This window comes from Tympanuchus pallidicinctus, unplaced genomic scaffold, assembly GCF_026119805.1.
Source record: "Tympanuchus pallidicinctus isolate F22 unplaced genomic scaffold, pur_lepc_1.0 scaffold14, whole genome shotgun sequence".
In the NCBI taxonomy this organism is placed as follows: domain Eukaryota; kingdom Metazoa; phylum Chordata; class Aves; order Galliformes; family Phasianidae; genus Tympanuchus; species Tympanuchus pallidicinctus.
In genome coordinates, this window is record NW_026294659.1 from 1,540,182 (window position 1) to 1,560,388 (window position 20,207).

The following is a 20,207-nucleotide window of genomic DNA, read 5'->3' on the forward strand; positions in this document are numbered from 1 at the left end:
TACTTACCTGGAAACTGTGCAAAGTGGTTTAAAGCTTATCATGAAAGTAATCAAATAGGACTATTGAAAGCACTTTTTACAGAGACAATGAAAAATTGCCTTTCAAAAGGAACAACAAGGCAGAAAAATATGGAGAAAAGCTGTAATTGAAGGGTTTTTCTTTCTTCTTTTTGTTCTTGACTGTCACATGACCAGGAACGCAGGAAGACATTAGTATAGCTTAAATCTTTTGTGATTAAGCAGACAATCGAAGTGATATGTAATAGAAAAGACTGCTGCATTTTCTCAGCTGTAGTACCATTCTGGCTTAGTTAGAAACATAGATTTTAAAAATGAAACGTTTCTATGAAGTGCTTCAGTGATCTTGTATCTTCATGCCTATCTGCTTAGTCTCTGATGTCTGCAGATTGGAGGAAGCCACTTGTATGAATAAACAAAGATACACATCAGCAAAAAGAGCTTTCATGACATCTTCGTCTGACTTCAGTAACAGCTGACTCCTGAAAGGTTTATTTTCCTAGGAAACACATAGGTATTTTCCCCTCATCCATCATTGAATTTGGGATGGAGAAGAGCCTGACAACTTCTATTGTAAAAACAGTTTTTAAATGTCAAAAGTATCCCAAACAGCATTAACATAAGTTATGGGCTTTTTTAGAAAGATCTGAGATTTCAGTTGACAACCTACAAAGTGTCTCATTACAGAGTTACAAGCCCCTCAACAAGCTAGCTCGTTAAGTAGCTTATTTTTGTTTTGCCAACGCTTTTTAAGATACATTTCATTACATTTTCTCTTAACTTTGCTTGTTTAAAAGTAAGGGAGATATTTCCCTTGATTGCTTTTACTTGGTTTAAATGGACTTGCTTTTTTAATAGAACACTGAAGAGAGACAATCTCCATTTTGTGGTATTAAAGTCAAGTGTGCATGAAAGCAAAATATCATATGAGCTTTTAGCTACATCTAATCCCATTTCATACATCAGAGAATGAGACAGACAATTGTACAGTTTCCTCCTTCAGACAGAGCGAAACTGACAGGTTTAGCAGATATGTTCAAAGTCTCCGGGCTCCAGCACTTCTTGTTATAATGCAGGCATCAAAATACCAGTTCTACAAAGTAACACTGGCACCTACAAACATCTTTTTAAAGAAACGTAGTAGGTGAGTAATGATTTACAGGAGTAAGTTTGCAGCACATTTCCATAAGAAGACACGACTAGTTTTCTTGAAATTGAAGTCATTTCACACTAAAAATGTCATTATTTTTTTCTTTTACCTGTGGATATAACTGCTGCAGCTGCACCAGACAAACTAATTCCATCTTTCAGCATCTGTGTAGTGCCACTGTCCCCATCAGGAGAAGAAAGAGGAGAAGGTGGTGCAGGAGTCAGTTGCTCTGGTAAGACTTTTTTCTGTTTTGAGAAAAAAATACCAAAGTATTTAATGTTTTTTAAGTAGTATGCCAAACCTTTCCACTATCATTTATCATACTATTGAGTGCATGTAGTTCCTTATTACAGAAGTACTACATTGCAAAGATGATGAAGTCTGGGAAGGGATGATCAGGAACTGCCTGCGTTTACAGCTACTTCAGTAACGCAGGGGAAGACAAATGACTTGAAAAGGAGCCCACTTATGGTTGAAAAGGAACTCAATTATGGTTGAAAAGGAGCAGGAGAGCAATGAGCTATATATAATCAATTCACGGTCCTTCTAAATTTTAGGAATCACAGAAGATTTGGATTACTTTCCCACATACACTCTTTCCATCGCCTGGGTTTATCACAATTCCAATAAATTATTTGGGCTGTGCACACATTGTCATATATTGTCATTGTCATTTGAATTCTGATTCAAATTTAGCTGTCAACTTTACAGAGCATCTAGATTTTCTCCCAGCTTGTTTCAAAGAGGTTGAAATTCTTACATAACACTTTCAGAAACTGGTGCTCTATGCAAGGTATCAAATATACTAATATAGTTATAATTCAGTCACTTGAGTTTGCAAAACTTTCTTCTTTCCCAAACCAACCTTATTTGCAGCCTATTATATACCAGACAGACAGATTTTGTAGCACAAGGATGTAGAAATCAGTCAGTGTCTCCCAGCTGAGAAAAAAGAAAATGTTGCAATTTAGTTTGGGCTGGGGCTTAGAAAAGAGGCGTATGCTAGAAAGGCACTTCCGATGTGTTATAAAAATACATGGAAATAAAAGAAGCAATTAATTGGCAAAAAATTCTTCACCTCTTCCTTCGCCAGTTATTCTTGCACAAGAACATATTACATCCTCATTTTCTACCCTGAATAAAAAAAAATTAGGAATATAAGAGATTAGCCAAGGTGGTCAAGGTGGCAGAGACCCGGATACTCATGTGGAAAGAGTTTATATCTAACACTGATCTACAGCAAAGATAAAAATGTGCCAAGCTGTCAGGGAAAGCTTCAGTTTAGAAGTGCAATGTAATAGAAGTGTAATGGATGGATAAGGAGGATATTTACTAAATAGTACATTAACAAATCACATAGCAAGCAAATCACCTTCCAAAGAACAGTAGTGCCTAACTTCTCCACAACACCTACTAAGAATTGTAGTTCTTTTCTTCTAAAGTCTATGGCATGGTAGAGAAAATTTCTGTGCTCTTTATAGATCTGAGAAAATAGATTTGGAAAGAGAAATTATTTGACAACACAGTACTGGATGGAATCACCACAAACGTGAGAGAGACAGCCAAGGTTTGGCACTGCTGTGAATGAGACGAGGTGGAAAGGGTCAAACACTGAAGCAGTGATGTATTACTTGTCAGAGACTGACTATGCATCTTAACACTGGGAAACAGAAAGGTTTCCATCCTTAACACAGAGAAAAACAATGCAGTTAGGAAGTTAGAGCTTTTGATCTGAAGCCTGGCATTCCTGAAGCCTCTATGCAGAAGGGACTCCCCAGGGGACCAGTTGTCTGTTGTCATGCTGCAAAATGCCAGCAGTGGAGTTGAGAGGAAAAAGGAGGGAACAAGAGAAATGTAGCATGAAAACAAAATGTAAACACTAAGCTGTAAGCCAGAAGAATTGTCTACCCTCCACACGAATGCTTAAGTGTGGTGAGGCTAGCCAGCCATTTCTTACCATCTCCAGAATGAGGAAAGAGCATATTTTGGGAATACAGCCTGTTATGCTTGCTCAGCTGAGTAACCTGTAATCCCAAAATGATGAGCAGCACACCACAGTCCAACAGCCAGGCTGTGTCAGGAAGCAGGCCGTGCTTCCAGCTGGGCTCACCACATTTGCCCCTACTCACCCTTACCTACCTGCCAGCTAGGAGGGCACACCAGCACCGAGTGTCTGCATAGAGCTCAGCACACAGGCTGGCACCTCACCACCCTTCACTGACGCTGCTTTCGTGGGGTCACATCTAAGGCTGCAAACTACAGTCAGACCAAGGCCCTTTCTCAAGAGATGCATATAAACCAGTTGGTCTGGAAGGAATTCTTTGCATTGCTCTGCAAAGTGTACTTTCAAAGGTGACGGGAGAAATGTAAAGAGATTTTTTTCAATATGACAGTAAAAAGAAAAAAAAAGCAGCGCACACTGGGGGGTAGGAATGGGGAATAAGACTTGACATGCTTTTTATCCTCATGGAGAAGCTTAAGAAACGTTTAGGCGAGAAAATGACAACAGCTTAACATTCCTAGCTGTACAATAAAAATTAATACATGCACAATGATAAACATTGCAGAATAACAAGCTTAAAAAGGCAAGGAGTCCCAGCCTGCCTCTTCACTGTGAGATTTAAGAAGTCAAACAAATCTCTACTTCATCAAGCACCAGACTGATCTCCCGAAATACACAGGTTTTGAATTAGCACAGTCAGTTCACATCTGGAGAACAACTGCACAGGCTGAAAAGGTGGAGGGTTATTTTGGATTTGTCTTAAAACAAACAAACAAACAAACAACTGCATTCAAATATCTAAGCACATATCACTAATATTATATTTGTGTGCATACTGGGACTGAGCTGTCACTCTATATCACATATACCCCGTACATACAGAACTCCCATTTAGTAATTTCTCCTCTCTCCACTCTTACAGTATTAAGTAAAACACTGCAAAGAAGAGTGCAAATATGTGTAATGTCTTGGCAACCTTACCACATACTTACCACATACCGTAGCAATAAAAACTTTCCATGGCTTCTCTAAAGGAACCCAGTTGTTAAGTTCTCAGTGCAAAAGTTACAATAGTAACGTGCCATGTTAGATAGGTGCCTCAAATTCAAGATACTACAAAGTCTAATGCTTAGTTGACTGGTCCCACCAGAGGAAATCAGATGCACGTGAAGTTTTCTCAGATCCCTTTCTGATCGCAAGAACTGCTCAAAGTAACTTCCAATCCCAAGCAAAGCCCTATACTTCACACAGACCAGGTGCCAAGTGCAGGGCTCCAAGAAGACACTTCCCATTACCCAGCATTTGAAGCTCAGAAGCCTCTTTAAAGGTGAGATGCCTGCAACTATCTTCCAACTTTTTTTTTTTTTTTTTTTTTTTCCAAGAGACAGAGGAGCACAAAACCCCTACACAAAGTGCACATCCTGCCATACCCGAGTATCTCCTAAATATAAGATAATGTGTTCAGTTATCTCCTTTAAAGCCCTTTAGGCTTATGGCAAACAGCCAACCCACTAGCTCAGTCTGTGTGGGAGCAGCTTTCTCCTCTGCAACCTGCACCTCTGTGTGGAAACAAGAAGGAGATAAAGCTGGAGCCCAGGTGCCCCAGCAGCCTACTGGTCTGCATGCCTAAATGGGAGGGACAGGTGGCAGAAGACAGCAGGGTTTCTACTTTCAATCTGCAGAACTGTTCCTTGCCCTGCAGCCAACGTTGCAACCAAAGTAATCACCTCCAGTTTTATCCTAAAGCCTTTTAGGTGCGCTCTAATACCACACTTCACTAGTGCTTCACACTGAAGGGCAAAGTCATACTCATGCCATTACTTCATCCCTTCCCATGCACCACCAGCAATTTCTTACTAGCCCACAGTAACCCAGGCTGGAGGAAAGGAAAAAGCAAAACTTCAACTTTTGGAAATGAGAGTATGTGTGGGTGGCTGACCACTGCCCATGTCTTGGACTCAGCTCTGAAGGGAGCAAGGCATCATACCTTTCAGGCTCACACCTGAGGAAATGCATTGATGCACTGCCTGAAAGGAAGTGTCCTGGTTCATGCAGGATCTCCAGGATGATGGGATATTCAAGAGATTAACTTGGCAAATCCCGCTGCATGCTTAAAATGCCTAAACTTTTCACCAAAATCCTCACTGTTCCTAATCTTTTTTTCTTGTTCAACATGAGAGAAAAAAAATGAAAAACATGCGTATGCTACAGTAGTAAAATAACTCAGACTAAAAAGCCTCAAGACTTCCCCGTGGTTCTTGGGATGTTACTGGAAATGGCTATTCCAAAATAGTATTTTTCAATACCAACAACACATCCATGAATTAATCTAAATCAGTACTCCCATACTGGAATAAGAAAATCCCAGAAGTTTATCCTGAGATATTCTAGAATAGCTATTCTAGACGTTTTGTCTTAATCAACTTCCGAACACAGTAAAGCCCTGAAGGCTGAAGAGAAGCCAGAAAATTAATGAAAAAAAAAATAATAATCTCACTACAAAATTTTGCAATATAAAGTAAAATAGTAGATAAGGACTAACCTTTTTTCCAGGTTTTAAACTTTTTTTCCTTGTTTTAAGATTCTCAGTATGAGAGGTGCTTTTGGTCAGGGGAATATTTTTAGGAGACCTGCCCTTCTTGGGAACTGTAGACTGTCCAGGGGGTTTGCCCCGACCTGGTTTCCTGCCCCGCTGCGCTGGTACTGGAGCAGATTTCTGTGGAGACTGCATTGAACGCCGGGTCACTTTGGAAGGGGAAGATTGGATTTTTGCACTGCTCTTTGTAATGGAAACTGAGGAAAAACAAAAACAAAAGGGAAGGGGGGGAAAACCTCAAAATGAACGATGGAAAGCAACTTTTCTAATAAAGGCTTTAAAAAAAAAAAAAAAGTGTAGTGCACAATTTACATTGTAAAGTAAATATATTTGGATATTTTGAACCCCAGTGGTTGGCATGAAGCTACGTAATTTCATTAAAGCCAAAGAGAGAATTCTTTATACCCATTATTTTAAAGGGACCTTCCTAAGGAGGAAAAAAAAAAAAAAAAAAAAAGAAGAAAAGAAACCATTCAAATAAAAATAAAAAAGATTTAATTCACTCACCTTATATGTGCTTCCCATGATTTTCATCATCACAAGATAAAGTACCATTCATCAAGAAGGCCTTCATAATACTTCACAAGGTATACAGCCCATAATACTTCCACTCTCCTTTCAGAGCAGTTCCCACAATTACAAGATATGCCAACTACTTCTAGCAAGCTACAAACCAATCCTGAGCAGTGAAGAAGTCATCCAATTAAGAAAAGAAATTGATGACAGGCAAAGTATCGTTCATCAGTATTTGTCTGAGACGTCGGTTTAGAAAGTTCACATAACTACTCGGATTTTTATACTTGGAACAGATTTGATTTTTTTTGTTTTTATTATGTTTTAGTTATGGAAGCCAAAATAAAATGTCATTTTTATTTCATCTTAACATTCTCTGTTGATTCTTCCATCCCAATAGAAATCGGATCCACTACATACAAGATGCGTCTGCATTATAATCTGATGAGAAGCTGCAAATTGTAATCAGATTTCATGGAACAAAACTTCTTAGTCTGCTATCATTTCCACCCATCTCCCTTCTCTAAAGCACTAATGATGATTTTACTGTAATGATTCCCTAGCAACAGACTGATTAAAACAAGAGGAGGATGTCAAATGGAAGATATCCTCAGTGAGAAGACATCCCATACCACACTCCTTGTGGCCAACACAAAGCAATGACCAAGTCCACAAAGAACTACGTTCTGTTTCTTGGACTGTGTGATGATGGACAGGCAGATGCAGAAGCAGCTAAAGGAGAGGGAAGAAGAGGATGAAAATGGGAATTTTTGTGATGATAAACCACCCTTGTCATGAGAAGCATGGGAAAGGAAGAAGAGAAAATACAGCATCTATGAAATCATTTGAAGTCTTGGCATTAAACTTAGTCGGTTTTCCAGAATCATACTGTCTTTAACACTTGCTTTTTGCAGCTTGCTGATACAGGATACACTCCATGATCCACACTAACTATAAACTACCATGAGCTTAATGTGACATGATGCAGAAGGACTACAAGTTAGGGTTCAAGAGGGCTTTGTGTGAGTTACCAGTGCCAGATCCAAAGGACTTCTGCAGTCCAAAATTGGAACATATGGGGGTTCTAAAAGTTGATTTCTTGGGTTTTCATGAATTTATAGTAATTCTTCCTTTACAATATTAGTGTAATTGATACTGTCTGGTAAGCAAATATAATCAAAGATACATCTGAAATGAGATCTGGAGAATATACTTAGCAATTTAGCAACAGTTTTAACATGTAGCTATTTGACTGACAGTCACCTGAACATTTCACTATGTAGCTTTGCAACTGTTATTTTGGCTCTGAATTTTCATTCAAGTTAACTGTTACAAAGTATTTGCAGTAGCAAATATAACATTAAGAATGAATTACATACTATAAGCAGACTCTTATGAAACACAAGCTGTACTGACGTCCGTTTTTAAAGCTGTAGGACTGTTCACAAACATTGTGATTTGTCTGATTCGATTAGTAATCCAATACTCCTAAATGGCAGTTCAGAAGAATTTTTTTCACTATGATTGGTTGCAATCCTAATACATTAAATACAGACATTACATCCCTACGTACCTGAGAAGAACCACCTTCTCAACGTGGAATGTAATCACTTTCCTATACCAAAACTTATTTTCATAGGCAATGATAGTTTAAAATAAGCTGAAGAGAATTTTATTCAACTGCTGGCAAAGCACTACTCTCATGTCTCTGATTGCTGAGTGACAACTTGCATTAACCAGTACTTCTGGAAGAGCAGAGCAGTATCGACTACATGCTGTACCACACAGTGCTACATATTGCATGTGTTATGTTTACAGGAATGCAAAATACAGCTGTTTTTATTTATTCATGCTACACAACTAGGTGTTAAACCATTGTGAACTTGTAATTGTTGGTTCGCAAATTCTTTGTGCCTCTGCTGAAATCTAGCAAGTGTGTTTCTATTCCTTCATAGTAAATACAGCATACATTAAATACAGAACGAATTACAATGTCAACAGGTATGAGTTTTGATATCCTGAGTAATCCCTACTCCCCTCCTGAAGGATATTTACACACAAAGAGTAACAATGCAAACAGTTTAACCACTTCAGGCCGCCCTCCTGAAATACACATAGCAAGTATTCTTAGTACAGCATCTTCCTACCTGCATACGCCAAAGGACCAAATATTAGCAGCATTAACCACTGGGGGGGGGGTCAGGTCCCATTTGATATTTTTTCTTCTAACTAAAGCTGAAGCTGCTTTTTTCAGCACGCAGGACTACAACAAAGCCCATGCTGCCTGGGCAGCCTCCCTGAGATAGCAGCAAATGAGGAGGCAGCTATTTGCATTTGTTGATTTAAGAGAGGAGGGGGGCAGTGGGAGACTGCTAAAGTAATTCACATATTGTCTGCAGGCTGTATTGACAGTGATCATCAGTCACCTGCTCATGCTTCCTTCACCCCAGCCTTCAGAGGGAGACCAAAGGTTATGCTGGGTCAGAGGATCTAGAGGGAAATGAAAAGACATGTAAAAGCTAGTTGCCAACCTCACTGCATCTGCAGACCAAGTTATCCCCACTAGACCACATGTTCCAAAAACTAAGATGTTTTAATAGTCTCATGAGAACTTGTTAAAATATATCAATGAAAAGAATAGAGAGAAAAAGTGCCAAGCTCTGCTTGCAATTACTGCACTATTTAGCTGGGATATTTACAACAGAAAAAAAGCACATTTGCCTTTTCAGGATACTGTTTTGCATCACAATGGTCTTCTCATTTGCACAAACAAAATAAAGCATTTGTTTCATGCTGCTCTTCTACAAAAATATCAACTGCTCAAGTTTCCAGAGTTTGATGCATTGCATGGCATTCTTTCCCAAGTCTCTTATTTATATCCAGAAACCATTCTGGTGTCCTCAATAACCAAAGACCAGAGATCATAAACATCCTTTACCATAGCAATGTTAACAACTAAACACAGTTTTCAAAGGCCACAAGAGTTCTTGTTATTTTGTCAAGCTAGCAAAGGCTATAGTTGGCTACATTCATGCAGTATGCAAAGAACTTTCAAACCTTCAGAAACTGCTCTTTCAAAACATTACCAACCTATTGTCCAAAACAATTCCTGTGAGAATCTGGCACCTATAAACTTTGTATCCTATCTATTTAAGAGAAATGCAAACCCAAATACTTCCAAACCCACAACCTTAAGATGCATTACCGCCATTCAGTGCAAATTTGCACAAGTAGATCCACTGGAGTCAACCAAGTTTACTTCCATGAAATGGATATGAAAGATTAGATTTTACACCAGAGCCAATTCCTGCTTGTAGAAGTAAAAAAAAAACCTCACAAGGCACATGCAGGACTGCAAAATTGGACTCTATAATGTTAACCCCACATCCTCTTGCTGGAATAAGCCAGATATGTAAGACAAGTGTGAAATCTAAAGCTACTGAACAGCTCCAGCACTTGAGAAGGGATGGAACAGATGACAGCTCTCATGCAATTCTAATTATTAAAATTCCCTCAAATAATCCACAGCAACAGTTTCTTTCTACCTCTTTAACTAACACCAAGGAAAAAAAAAATCTTCCAATTTGTAATATTAACATTTCAAATCTACTGCTCAGTTAGTGTCACAGAGCAGCAATTAGAAGAAATGATATAAGAAATTTGAAGCAAAATTGCATGAAGGAAGGTAGGAATCCATTATTCCACACATGTGAAAACAGCATTCCTACCTCAGGTGAAGCTGCCTATTAGGACAGTAAAAACAGTAATTCAGGGTTTAGATCATCATTTCTTTCAAGAAAAGGAGTTATTTTGTTCATAATGCAGCGTAGTTCACATGCCTCCCTGAGAATGAAGCAGAACATTCTTCTGAAAATGTAAAAGCCTGGCCCACTCTCATCTGCAGATTAATAAAATTGAGGCAAAGAGATTTAGCAACTAACCGTAAATCCATGGGAGAATTCCACAGCAGAAGTAATGGAAACACTACTTGAATTCTAGCCCTGAATTTTAACTATAAAATTAGCATTCTTTAATACATTACATATTTATTGTGATAGTTTTGACAAACTGGGAAAGGAGGTGGAAAAGATTAGCAGGTTTTCAAAACAGCTTACTGCTAAGCATTACTAAAATGTACATGCTCACATCTCAGTTGAAGAAGCAGAGAGTCACACAAAAGTATCTGTAATACATGCTGTTTCTATCCATTATTTATATTTCTGCCAATATTTTAAAAAGGAAAAAAAAAAGTGTTATTTTGCTATCTTCTGTGAGCAGTCCTTGCCTTCTGCAGTCCTGAAAGGTGAGATGGAGGACACTAAGCAATATGAGATAGAATTGAGGCAAAGTTCCTTTCCTCGGACCTCCCTTAACAGCACTTCAGCACTCTTGCTCCACCACCTCCATGCTCAGGCACAGCCCTGGTCTCCCCTGTTTTCAACAACTACTGAAGCCAGCACCTATGGAACAAATCTGGGATCTATGTGGATACCTATGAAAGTACAAAGTAAGCTCCACCAAATCCCACTGCTCACCAAACAAAGATACACCACTTTCAAAAAAAAAACCAAAAAAACCAAACGTTTTTTATAACTCACATGGATGCTGGCAGAAATGAGGCAAACGGGAAAAAAAAAAAAGAAAAAAAAAAAAAAAGACTCCTAGAAAGATTGCTACAGCTAATTTCCACAAAGCAAGAACCATGAAAAGCCAGCTTCTAGGTCTCATCATTCAGCAAAGCAACAACAAATAGGCTTGTAAAAAAATAAACAACAAACAAAAACCCTGAGCTCTATTTTGTTGATAAACTCAGGTGGAAGAGACCAAGTTAACACTTGATTAACTTTCAAAGCAGTACAAATTTGAATTATCTGGAGACTGTTCAGATCCGCTGATATGTTAAGCCTGACAAAACCTATCTCTATACATCAAGTGTAAGCTTTCACATTCAGATTTTTGACCTTGCTGTTACTGATTCTGTACAGTTTCTGTCTTTATTGTTCCCCAAATAGTCTCAGCAGGATGCAAAGTAGGCCCAAAATGAGACTACAACATGCAATAAGCTTCAGGGGAAGCAAAACAAATGCAGAGCACAATTATTGCAAAGCTTGATTTGTTATGTTTCAGGGTGGGATCTGAATGAGAGCACTGATATTCATAATTCATCTAATATATACTAACACAGATACAGAAAAAATCCACCCAATCCCATCCACTAGCTGGACAACACAACCAACCACTGATGCCATTAGTATTCACAAGCTCTCAGTGTGAGGTCTTCATTTGTGCCGCAAGTCAAGTAAGCAGGGTGGAAGACTGGCCTGGATGAACAGGTATCCTGCAACCTGGGCAGAAAGAAAATATACAACCTCTGGAAGCAACATCTGACTTCACAGGGAGTTTGCTGCAGCTCACATCTGCAGTGAGAAAACAAGAAAAGCTAAGGCTCCACTTGATTTGATTGCAACCAGGGTGGTGTTTGACAACAAAGAAGTCCTTTTAAAGTATGTCAACAACAGGAGGAAAAGGAAAACACAGGACTGATATTTGAAGCAGGAGGTCACCTAATAAATAACTAGGGATAAGGAAAAGATAAGAGGCATTTAATGACTTCTTTTAATCTTAGTATTTAATAGTAATCACAGATCTTATGGTGCCTGGTCCACAGTGTTTGTGGGCCACGGCTTGGGGAGCAGTGACTTTCAGTCTGTGGTCACCAAAATGGTAAGGGAACAGCTGCTACCAGCTCTATGTTCCTAAGTCTGTGGAGTCTACTGAGATTCAGCCCAGAGCACTGAAGGACTCTGCAGACACTATAGCTTGACCTCTCCAACACTTTACCAAAAGCTGTGGGATGCTGAGGAGGTTCCTGCTGACTAGAAGCTAGCCAAAATTACCCCCACTACAAAAAAGGCACGAGCAAAGGCTCAGGAAACTAGAGACCTCTCATTCTAACCTCAGTACCTGAAAAAGTTATGGAGAACATTGTCCTGGGAGATACTGAAAGGCATTTAAAGAAAAAAGCCATTATTAGGCATAGTCAACACAGGTTAATCACAAGGAGATCAAAGGCTGAGAGGCATCTCAGTGCTTTCTGCAGTGCCCTGATGAAGGGAAGCAGAGGAAGGTGCCAGGTTCTGCTCCCAGGAGCTGACAGCAGCAGGGGAATGGCACAGAGCTGCCATGGAAGGGTGGGACTGGACATTAGGAAAGTTTTCTTTACCATGAGGGTGGTTAAACACTGGAAGAGGCTTCCTAGAGAAGCAGCTGATGCCCTGTGCCTGGCAGTGTTTATGGGGTATTCGTACAAAGCCCTCAGTAACATGCTCTAACTTCTGGTTAGCCCTGAGATGGTCAGGAGTTGGACATGGTAGTCTTTGAAGGTTCCTTCCAGCTTAAGTGTTCTATTCTAAGAGCAAATAAAAAAAATTCCACGTAACAGGAAAAAAATATATGTGCCTGGAGCACTTGCAGTTTGAAAGAGAATTACAGTTACCTCATAAGCGTGTTAAGATGGTGACAAAACCAGCCTTACAATAAGGTCACACCTTTGGGAGAGGTAAAACCTTTATTTTTAAGTAAGTGATTTCTGCCCTGTAGCAGCACCATCCAGGCCCTGTTGCATGATGCCAAGAAACATTAATACCAAATAAAAAAAAAGCTTAACAAGCGAGAGAATGTGGCAAATCAGATTTTAGCCTGAAGCACTGAGGAGTTCTTTATCCACAGTTCTGAAGACAGCATATATATGCTTACTGTATGCCTAACTACTGTGTCCTGCTCAGAGAAGGAAGTCGGCTGCACTGAGAGTAAAATGAAATCTCCAGCAATATGAGACTGTGCAAATTCAGCATGTTTCTATCTATAATGAAACTTAAGGATTATTGTGCTTATCTGATTTTTTTTTGCTACTTTAAACAACGCAGTCCTTTCAAAGATCTTACTGTAGCTCTCTTCGAAGTCATTTCAATGCTTTCTTTGTAGAGCAGTACTGAAGTTTACAATGATGTTGCACAATTGTGTACAACTCAGCTGAAAACCCAGCACAGTAATCTTGACGTCATTTCATTATCAGCAGAGAGATGTATTTCTGGCAGCTAGCTTGGAAAAAATCTGCACAAACTATTGAGATCACGTCTGAAATTTAAGTAAATCAAAAACCAAGAAATCATTACACAGACAAACAAGATATTCCTTTACTTTCACTTGGGCCTGTCCTTCTCTTATTGCTGTAGACAGCTATAGGAGATACTAATCATAGCCTGATTAGCGTAAGGAAAAAAGATTGCTCTCGCTGACAATAAAAGCACAAAACAGGGAGAAAAGAAATGAGGTGGCACACTGTGTGGAGGAGGAGAGACAGAGAGCAAGGATAAAAGCTTGGGTTTTTTTCCCCTGATTACAGCATCATCTTTCCTTGTTCACCTGAACTCTCTCCTGCAAGACGCAGTGAGCAGATCCTTGCAACATCTCGATCTGCCAGAGATCAAACTTCATAAGACTGGAAGAAGAGAGGAGGATCAGGAAACTATGGGAAATGATCTTTCTGCAGATGCATTTCACATCTAAATAATACACAGTTCTTTACTATGAAATCAATCTTCTCAGGTAAACCTGCTTATCTCTCACATGGTTTTGCCCACATACTCCTCTTCATTCTTTCATGGAAGTGTTTTTGCTTATAAGAAGACAAGTTAGCTAAGTAACTGGCATTTATATATAATGACTACATAACAAAATGAATTTATACAGAAACAGCAAACCAAAACTGCTCAGACAGTCTCCAGTCACCTGTCTTCTATGTCTATCATAAGCATTAGATAAAAACAGCTACTTCTTAGGCATAGTAACTCTATAGTTCTCTATTATCCAACTGAGTAGAATATAAATAACAATCTATAGCAGTTAAGTATACAAGCATAACATGCTTGGCCCAGAAAAACAGTAGGTAGAAAAACTTGCAAAAGATATTTTTTGCAAGTCTTTTCAAAGTATATAAAAAGGAGAAGTTACATGGATGATCAAATTTCAGAAAAAATGCAGAAGGTAACACTAGTGCAACAAGATCAGCTGTTCTTTTTGCTTTTGTGTTCACCCCAAGGAAGCTCACATCAGTTCCTTTACTAGAACCCTTCTTTACCAAGATTTCAAAGAAACTCATGACACGAAGTATCAGTAGCAGAGGTCAGGAATCAGAGACGAAACAAAGAGCAGAGCTGGCTGGGCAGGCAGCCCATTGAAGTTTAAGGATAAGAAGCAGTATGTCCAACCTACTGATAGTGCTGTGAAGTTTGTCTTCAAAATCGCCTCAGGTCCAGAGGCATAAAGGTACCTAACATGATGCCAATCCTCCTGATGTGTGTACTGGACAAGTTGTTAAAAACTACTGTACAGGAACAGAGGTAGTGAACACAAATATAAACACAATGTGTTAAAGGAGAAGCGAACACAGCTTTTGTAAAGTCACATCATTGTAAATCCATTAGAATATTATTATTATTAAGTAATCAGTAGGCAATCAGATGATTGAAAGTCAGTTGATGCAGTCTGTGGATTTGCATTTGACAAGATCTCACACCACAGTCTCTTAACTAACAAACTTAACTAACAATGGGTAGAAGAGAAGGCCCTCATGGCTCTTTCTAAAGAATTTAAAGGAAAATATTAAGCAGTGATCAGGAACAAAAGGACATATCCAAAGTCAAAAGGTTTCTAGAGAAATCCTGATGAGATCCCCACTTGGACTTGTGCATTTTATCCATATATGATCTACAGCAAGAGAAAAGCATGAAATGGCAACAAATGTAAAATAGTTCTTTGAGTAAAGATCTTGCAAAACTGAGCTGATGCCCAGCAGGTGTGGAAGTAAAAGATGAAATTCAGTTTCAAGCAATTAAAAATAATTCAGCTTCTGCAAATGCATTACAAAGCATTACAAAAGAAACATCTTGGAATTAAAACAATTATTTCTATGGCAGTATTAATTCATCGCTCAGTAGCGCTCCAGAATCCCAAATGCAACTTCATGAATAACCGTAAAAGGAACAGAAAACAAAACAGAAACAGTGCCTTTAAGTCTTAGACATCCTGTGCACTTCTGGTTCTAGAAGCTCAAAATGGCATAGCTGAAATGGAAACAGTACAGAACAAAGGTGACCAGAAGAATTAAATTCATCCTAGAGCAAGGTATAAGAAAACAGAACAGGATATTATAAGTTTGCAGTAGAAACACTTTGGGGGAACACAGGAAAAAAAAAAAAAAAACACACAAAAAAAACCCAATATGACGGCTATATAGAAGTTAGGGAATGAGTATTTACTGATTTTCCCTGTAAAAGAACTAAAAGTACAAGAAGCTGTTCCAGTACAAGAACTAAAAGACATAAAAGTGAAACTACCGGACTATCAGCAAGGCAAAGGTCATCTCCTCTTGCAGGAAACACCCTTCTACAGGATGCAGTAGATGCTAAAAGTTCAGATGGCTCCAAAACACACCTGAACAAAATGATCAAACTCTGCCTAGAGGTACGCAGCACAAAGGCATTATCTGGGGTATGGGTCCTAGTGAGTTCTAGACTGCCAGATACTAAGAACACATCTGAAAACCTCTCTCCTGCTTTTGTGCTTAAACTTTTCTTCAACTGCCTGCTTTGAGCCACCACTGAAAAAGCAGGAGAGCAGGAGATCCTTCACATTCATCCAGCAGACACTATCATGCCACAGTTCACACTCATGTTCCTGTGCAAAAGGTCATTGTAAAAACACTTATCTGACCAAGAAACATGGAGTAAAACAAGTTGCTGCATCCTTAAAATATTAACCTTGGGCCAGCAGGACAACTTGACATCAAGCAATGCTGTCAAACCACATATTAGATAAATTACTACTGATCTAGATAGCCAACTACAATACTAGCTATGTACAGCTTCTACTAGTAGAAATACTAAACAACTACATTTCATACCACTATGCACATACACTGACATCAAGCTACATCTCCTCCATCACATTTGATGAAAAGGACAAAGACAAAACATCAACAAGAAGATTACGGACTGAATGTCGCAAAGAGTTATCCAGAACAACTTCTTACTTATCTTCCCCATTTTACCTTCTATTAATTGTGTCTAGGCTCCTAAGATTATTTTTCTAATACCAATGAAAATTAGTAGAATAAAACGCTAAAAAGATTAAATACACCACATATCTAGTTTTAAATAAATTAATTCATACCTAAGAAGTCTGTGTTAAAACTGTTCCTAAAAACCACCCATGACAGAAGTCCTACATTCTCTCAGAGCATCCTAAGTGGCTAAGAGAGTTAACTGCATTAAAATGCTCCCTAATTTTCAGATCATCTCCATTATTGCACTTTCTCTCTCATACATTAAAAATATAAGACTCATGGCAGGAAGCTGTTGTCATACGTATGGACGAAACTTAAAGCTTAACTTATCACCTTCATACTCAGATTACAGAATGTTGCTTTTGCTTGATAATTAAAATTTGTTTTGTTTTCAGTTCTTTTTGTGATCTATCATGTTTACATGCCTCCTAGGAAAAAAAAAAAGAAAAAACAATTATAAAATAAACAAAAATACTTTCCATTATATCCATTCTGAAATCTAAGCCACATTCAGTCAATTATTTTCACTTTCTTTTGTGGTAATTGAACACAGAAACACTAAAACAATCAGCAGGAAAAAAGTCAGGGCCAGAACGATACTGTAACATTTCAAGTGAATTCCTACAATATGTTATCTGCCATGCTTTCTTCCTTAACAGAAGTAGTCAATGTTAATATGACTTAATGAAGAATCCTGACAACTTCATCATATTTCTGAATTGAAATGACCTGATTACAATCTCCTTGAAGCTACTATTTACATTTTAATAAAGGCCTATTATTACAGTTCTTTAATGGCTCAAAAGCAATCAAATAACTCTGAAAAACAACCAGAGAGCAAAAGATATTACACCTAGCGATGCAAATTCGACAAACGCAGACAACGTTCTCATGCAGCAAAATTTAAAATTTAAAGAACAAACTTCCTGCTCCAAACAGGGAAAAAAAGGAACACAACTGCAGCCTTGGACACACTTTTAAGACTGCAAAGAACCAAATTCCTAGCCTTCACCTCCCTGCCACACATTTCTACCATGTCTCCAAAATTCTACAGTTTTAACTAAACATCTGCAACAACCTCACCTTGGGTTTTATCAGTGCCTAAAGCATTACTGTTCTTCATAAAAAAAGCAACAGAATCCAGAGTTCCTTGGGTAGGTCCTTCACCTTTCACCAAAGTCCAGCATACTCAAGAATTGTGTTCACGTTAGTATCTGAACGATTGGAATATTTAATCAAACTTATTATTACACTATTCTTTGATGTCTATCAAACACTAATCAGGCAAGAGAAGTGCTGTACATATTGTCTCAAAACACTGTTCATTTTTCAGCACTGAAACTGGAGTAGACTAAACAATTTCATAATGCTTCTTTTCAGAAGATGCAATTGGAGTCAGCAATTTAAATGGTCACAAAAAAGTATCTTAAAAAAAAAAAAAAAAAAGAGAGTACATCACCTATTTACACAATCTCTTTTGTGCATCCCTTTTTGTATATATCCCTTTTATTTCTCTCAGTTGACACAAACTAACTTATCATAAAAACAGACTTTATTCATGACTCCTCAAGACAAAGCCTGCCTTCTGAAGAAGCTGAGGCATGCACTTTGCAGACTGGGAACAGAGATACATTGAGGCTGTAATCACTTTGGGACTCTGCACTATTTTGATCAAATGTATACTGTCTTCCTCCTCACTTCCCCCTCCCTCCTCACCACAGATCTGTACCTGCACATCTTTGATCTGCCAGCACTGCTACATACATCATTGCTCCCTGGCTGAAATCTGGAGCGTGGGCTAAACTAAATTACAGTTACTGTGACCTATTGGCCATGACTGCAGACAGCAATTATGGACAGGCAGGTGAGGGCAAAGTCTCAGAGGAAACAAGCAGCTAAGAAAGGAACTCTTTATCACCTAGATATTCCATACACTCTTGATCCATTGGCAAAGGATTGAGAAAAATAACAGAGGAAAAAGTAGGAGGAAATGACTGATTTCTTGTCTCGTTGCTTCTATTCCTTTTGTACTTCAGTGGGAGCTGGAACCAGTCTGCTTGGTCCTTACCTAACACCAGCTGTGAAAATGTTTGCCATTAGAACAACTTTTTCTGATGAACCCTATTGAAGCACTGAGCTAAAATATGGCCCTCTCTATAAAAATCTTAATTTCTGTCAAATGTGAAGAGAGAAAAGGTAGCAGAGCCCAAACAGTTTGACAGAAAAATCTTGCATTACAGAAAGACAAGAGTAGAAGAGGAATTACCTTCAGGATATTCCTCTTTGTTTAATCTCCCATTTTTCCAGGGTAGGTGGCTGAATGTTACAAAGCAAGGTTGCCACAATTTAAATGGTCTCTATTACCAAACATATTCATAACCATAAATTAAAAAATGAGGATGATACATTCAGAACAGGCAGCTTCAAGGCAGAATTCGAGAGTATGAAGCAAAAACCTTCTAAAACACAGTTTAAACCAACAGTCTTAGCAGTTAGCTTAATACAAAGTGCTGCTGAGAGGATATATTGTTGTCATTAAAAATGATCATTTAACTATTGTAAAACCAACAGCAAACCTAGCTTAAGTCCAACATTCTTCACAAGTGCACAAAAAAAACCCAAACAAGATTACCAGAAGCCCTTCTCACAGTAAAATACTAACTAAAATATTTCCAGAGTTGCTACAAACACAGAAACTTGCTTCCCAGAAACTATCCTATTTGCTTTAAACTACATAAAGAAAATTTAACAATATTTCGCCCTGCTCAGCTACTCACAAATCAAATCTCCGTTCTTATCTGCATACAGCCAGCTGGTTTTTAAAATTCTGCTGTAATTGAGGGAAAAACAATTAAGCAATATTATTAACCATCTTACCATTGTTCCCTGGTGGTTGTAATGCATCTCCTGTCAAGCTACACCATCCAACTGGGAAAATATCACGAGAATCACATCTGCACCAATAGTCAAATGCTCCTCTCCAGCCATCAAAAGTAACAAAAACTTCATCTCCTTTAACATCTCCAATGGTTGCTGGGCAAATCAAGTATGGGTTCTTTCTGTCTATGGCTTCAAGCTTCATTCCAACTTTAAAGCAGTTTGTGGCAGGTTTGGGTGGTTCCTACAAAAGTAAGATTGGTAGAATATTTGTGTTCGTATGATCCCTTAAAAACAGAAGTCAGAAAACCTCTATTTTTTCTTCAACATTCTTATTTCTGAGTACTATCAAAAAGTTACAGTGGATATTCAAAGAAACTCACTGGTGTGTCACATTTGCTTTTCCTCTCGTGCTTCATAAAAATCTAGATTCTGTTCCCACAAACACAGTTGGGATAATTAGCAAAATTCCTGATGACAGCAAGGCTGTGCAGAAAGTATTTACATAAGCAATAGGTTGCACCCAATACATTATGCCTGGGCAGCAGGACAGCAAAGGCACTAACGTGAAATTATCACATGCTAATAAAGAAGAGAAGATTTGCAGGGAATGGGTATTTCTGGGGCTGATAAATGTCTGGTAAAAGGCTTCATCTCTCAATTAGTCCATGAAAAATTCATTAGCATTGGACATTATTTATAGGCCTCTATTAACCAAGCCTGACTCAAACCAATTCCAAGTGGACAAAAGAGAAACAAAAATCAAGTCAACAAGAAAAATAACAAGCAAAAATGTACCTACAGTGCAGAGGTGGTGACATAAGGGAGCCTGCACTACCACCTCAACCTTAGGAACCTCAGCCTCCAAAAAACAATCATCTCAGTCATGCTGATAGGCTACCACAGGGAAGTTTGGTTCAACACA

At 38.5% G+C, this 20,207-nt stretch overlaps 1 protein-coding gene across 3 annotated transcripts in view; it reads right to left on the bottom strand.

Annotated features, from left to right (window-relative positions):
• Positions 1 to 20,207, bottom strand: part of SCML2 (Scm polycomb group protein like 2) — a 69,995-nt gene that overhangs the window by 16,567 nt on the left and 33,221 nt on the right. For all 3 annotated transcript variants that reach the window (XM_052674002.1, XM_052674001.1, XM_052674000.1), the window contains 3 exons: positions 19,283 to 19,526; positions 5,713 to 5,963; positions 1,278 to 1,413 (listed from right to left, as the gene is read on the bottom strand). In XM_052674002.1, the coding sequence (XP_052529962.1) occupies positions 1,278 to 1,413; positions 5,713 to 5,963; positions 19,283 to 19,526 (631 nt within the window). The remainder of the gene's footprint in view (positions 1 to 1,277; positions 1,414 to 5,712; positions 5,964 to 19,282; positions 19,527 to 20,207) is intronic.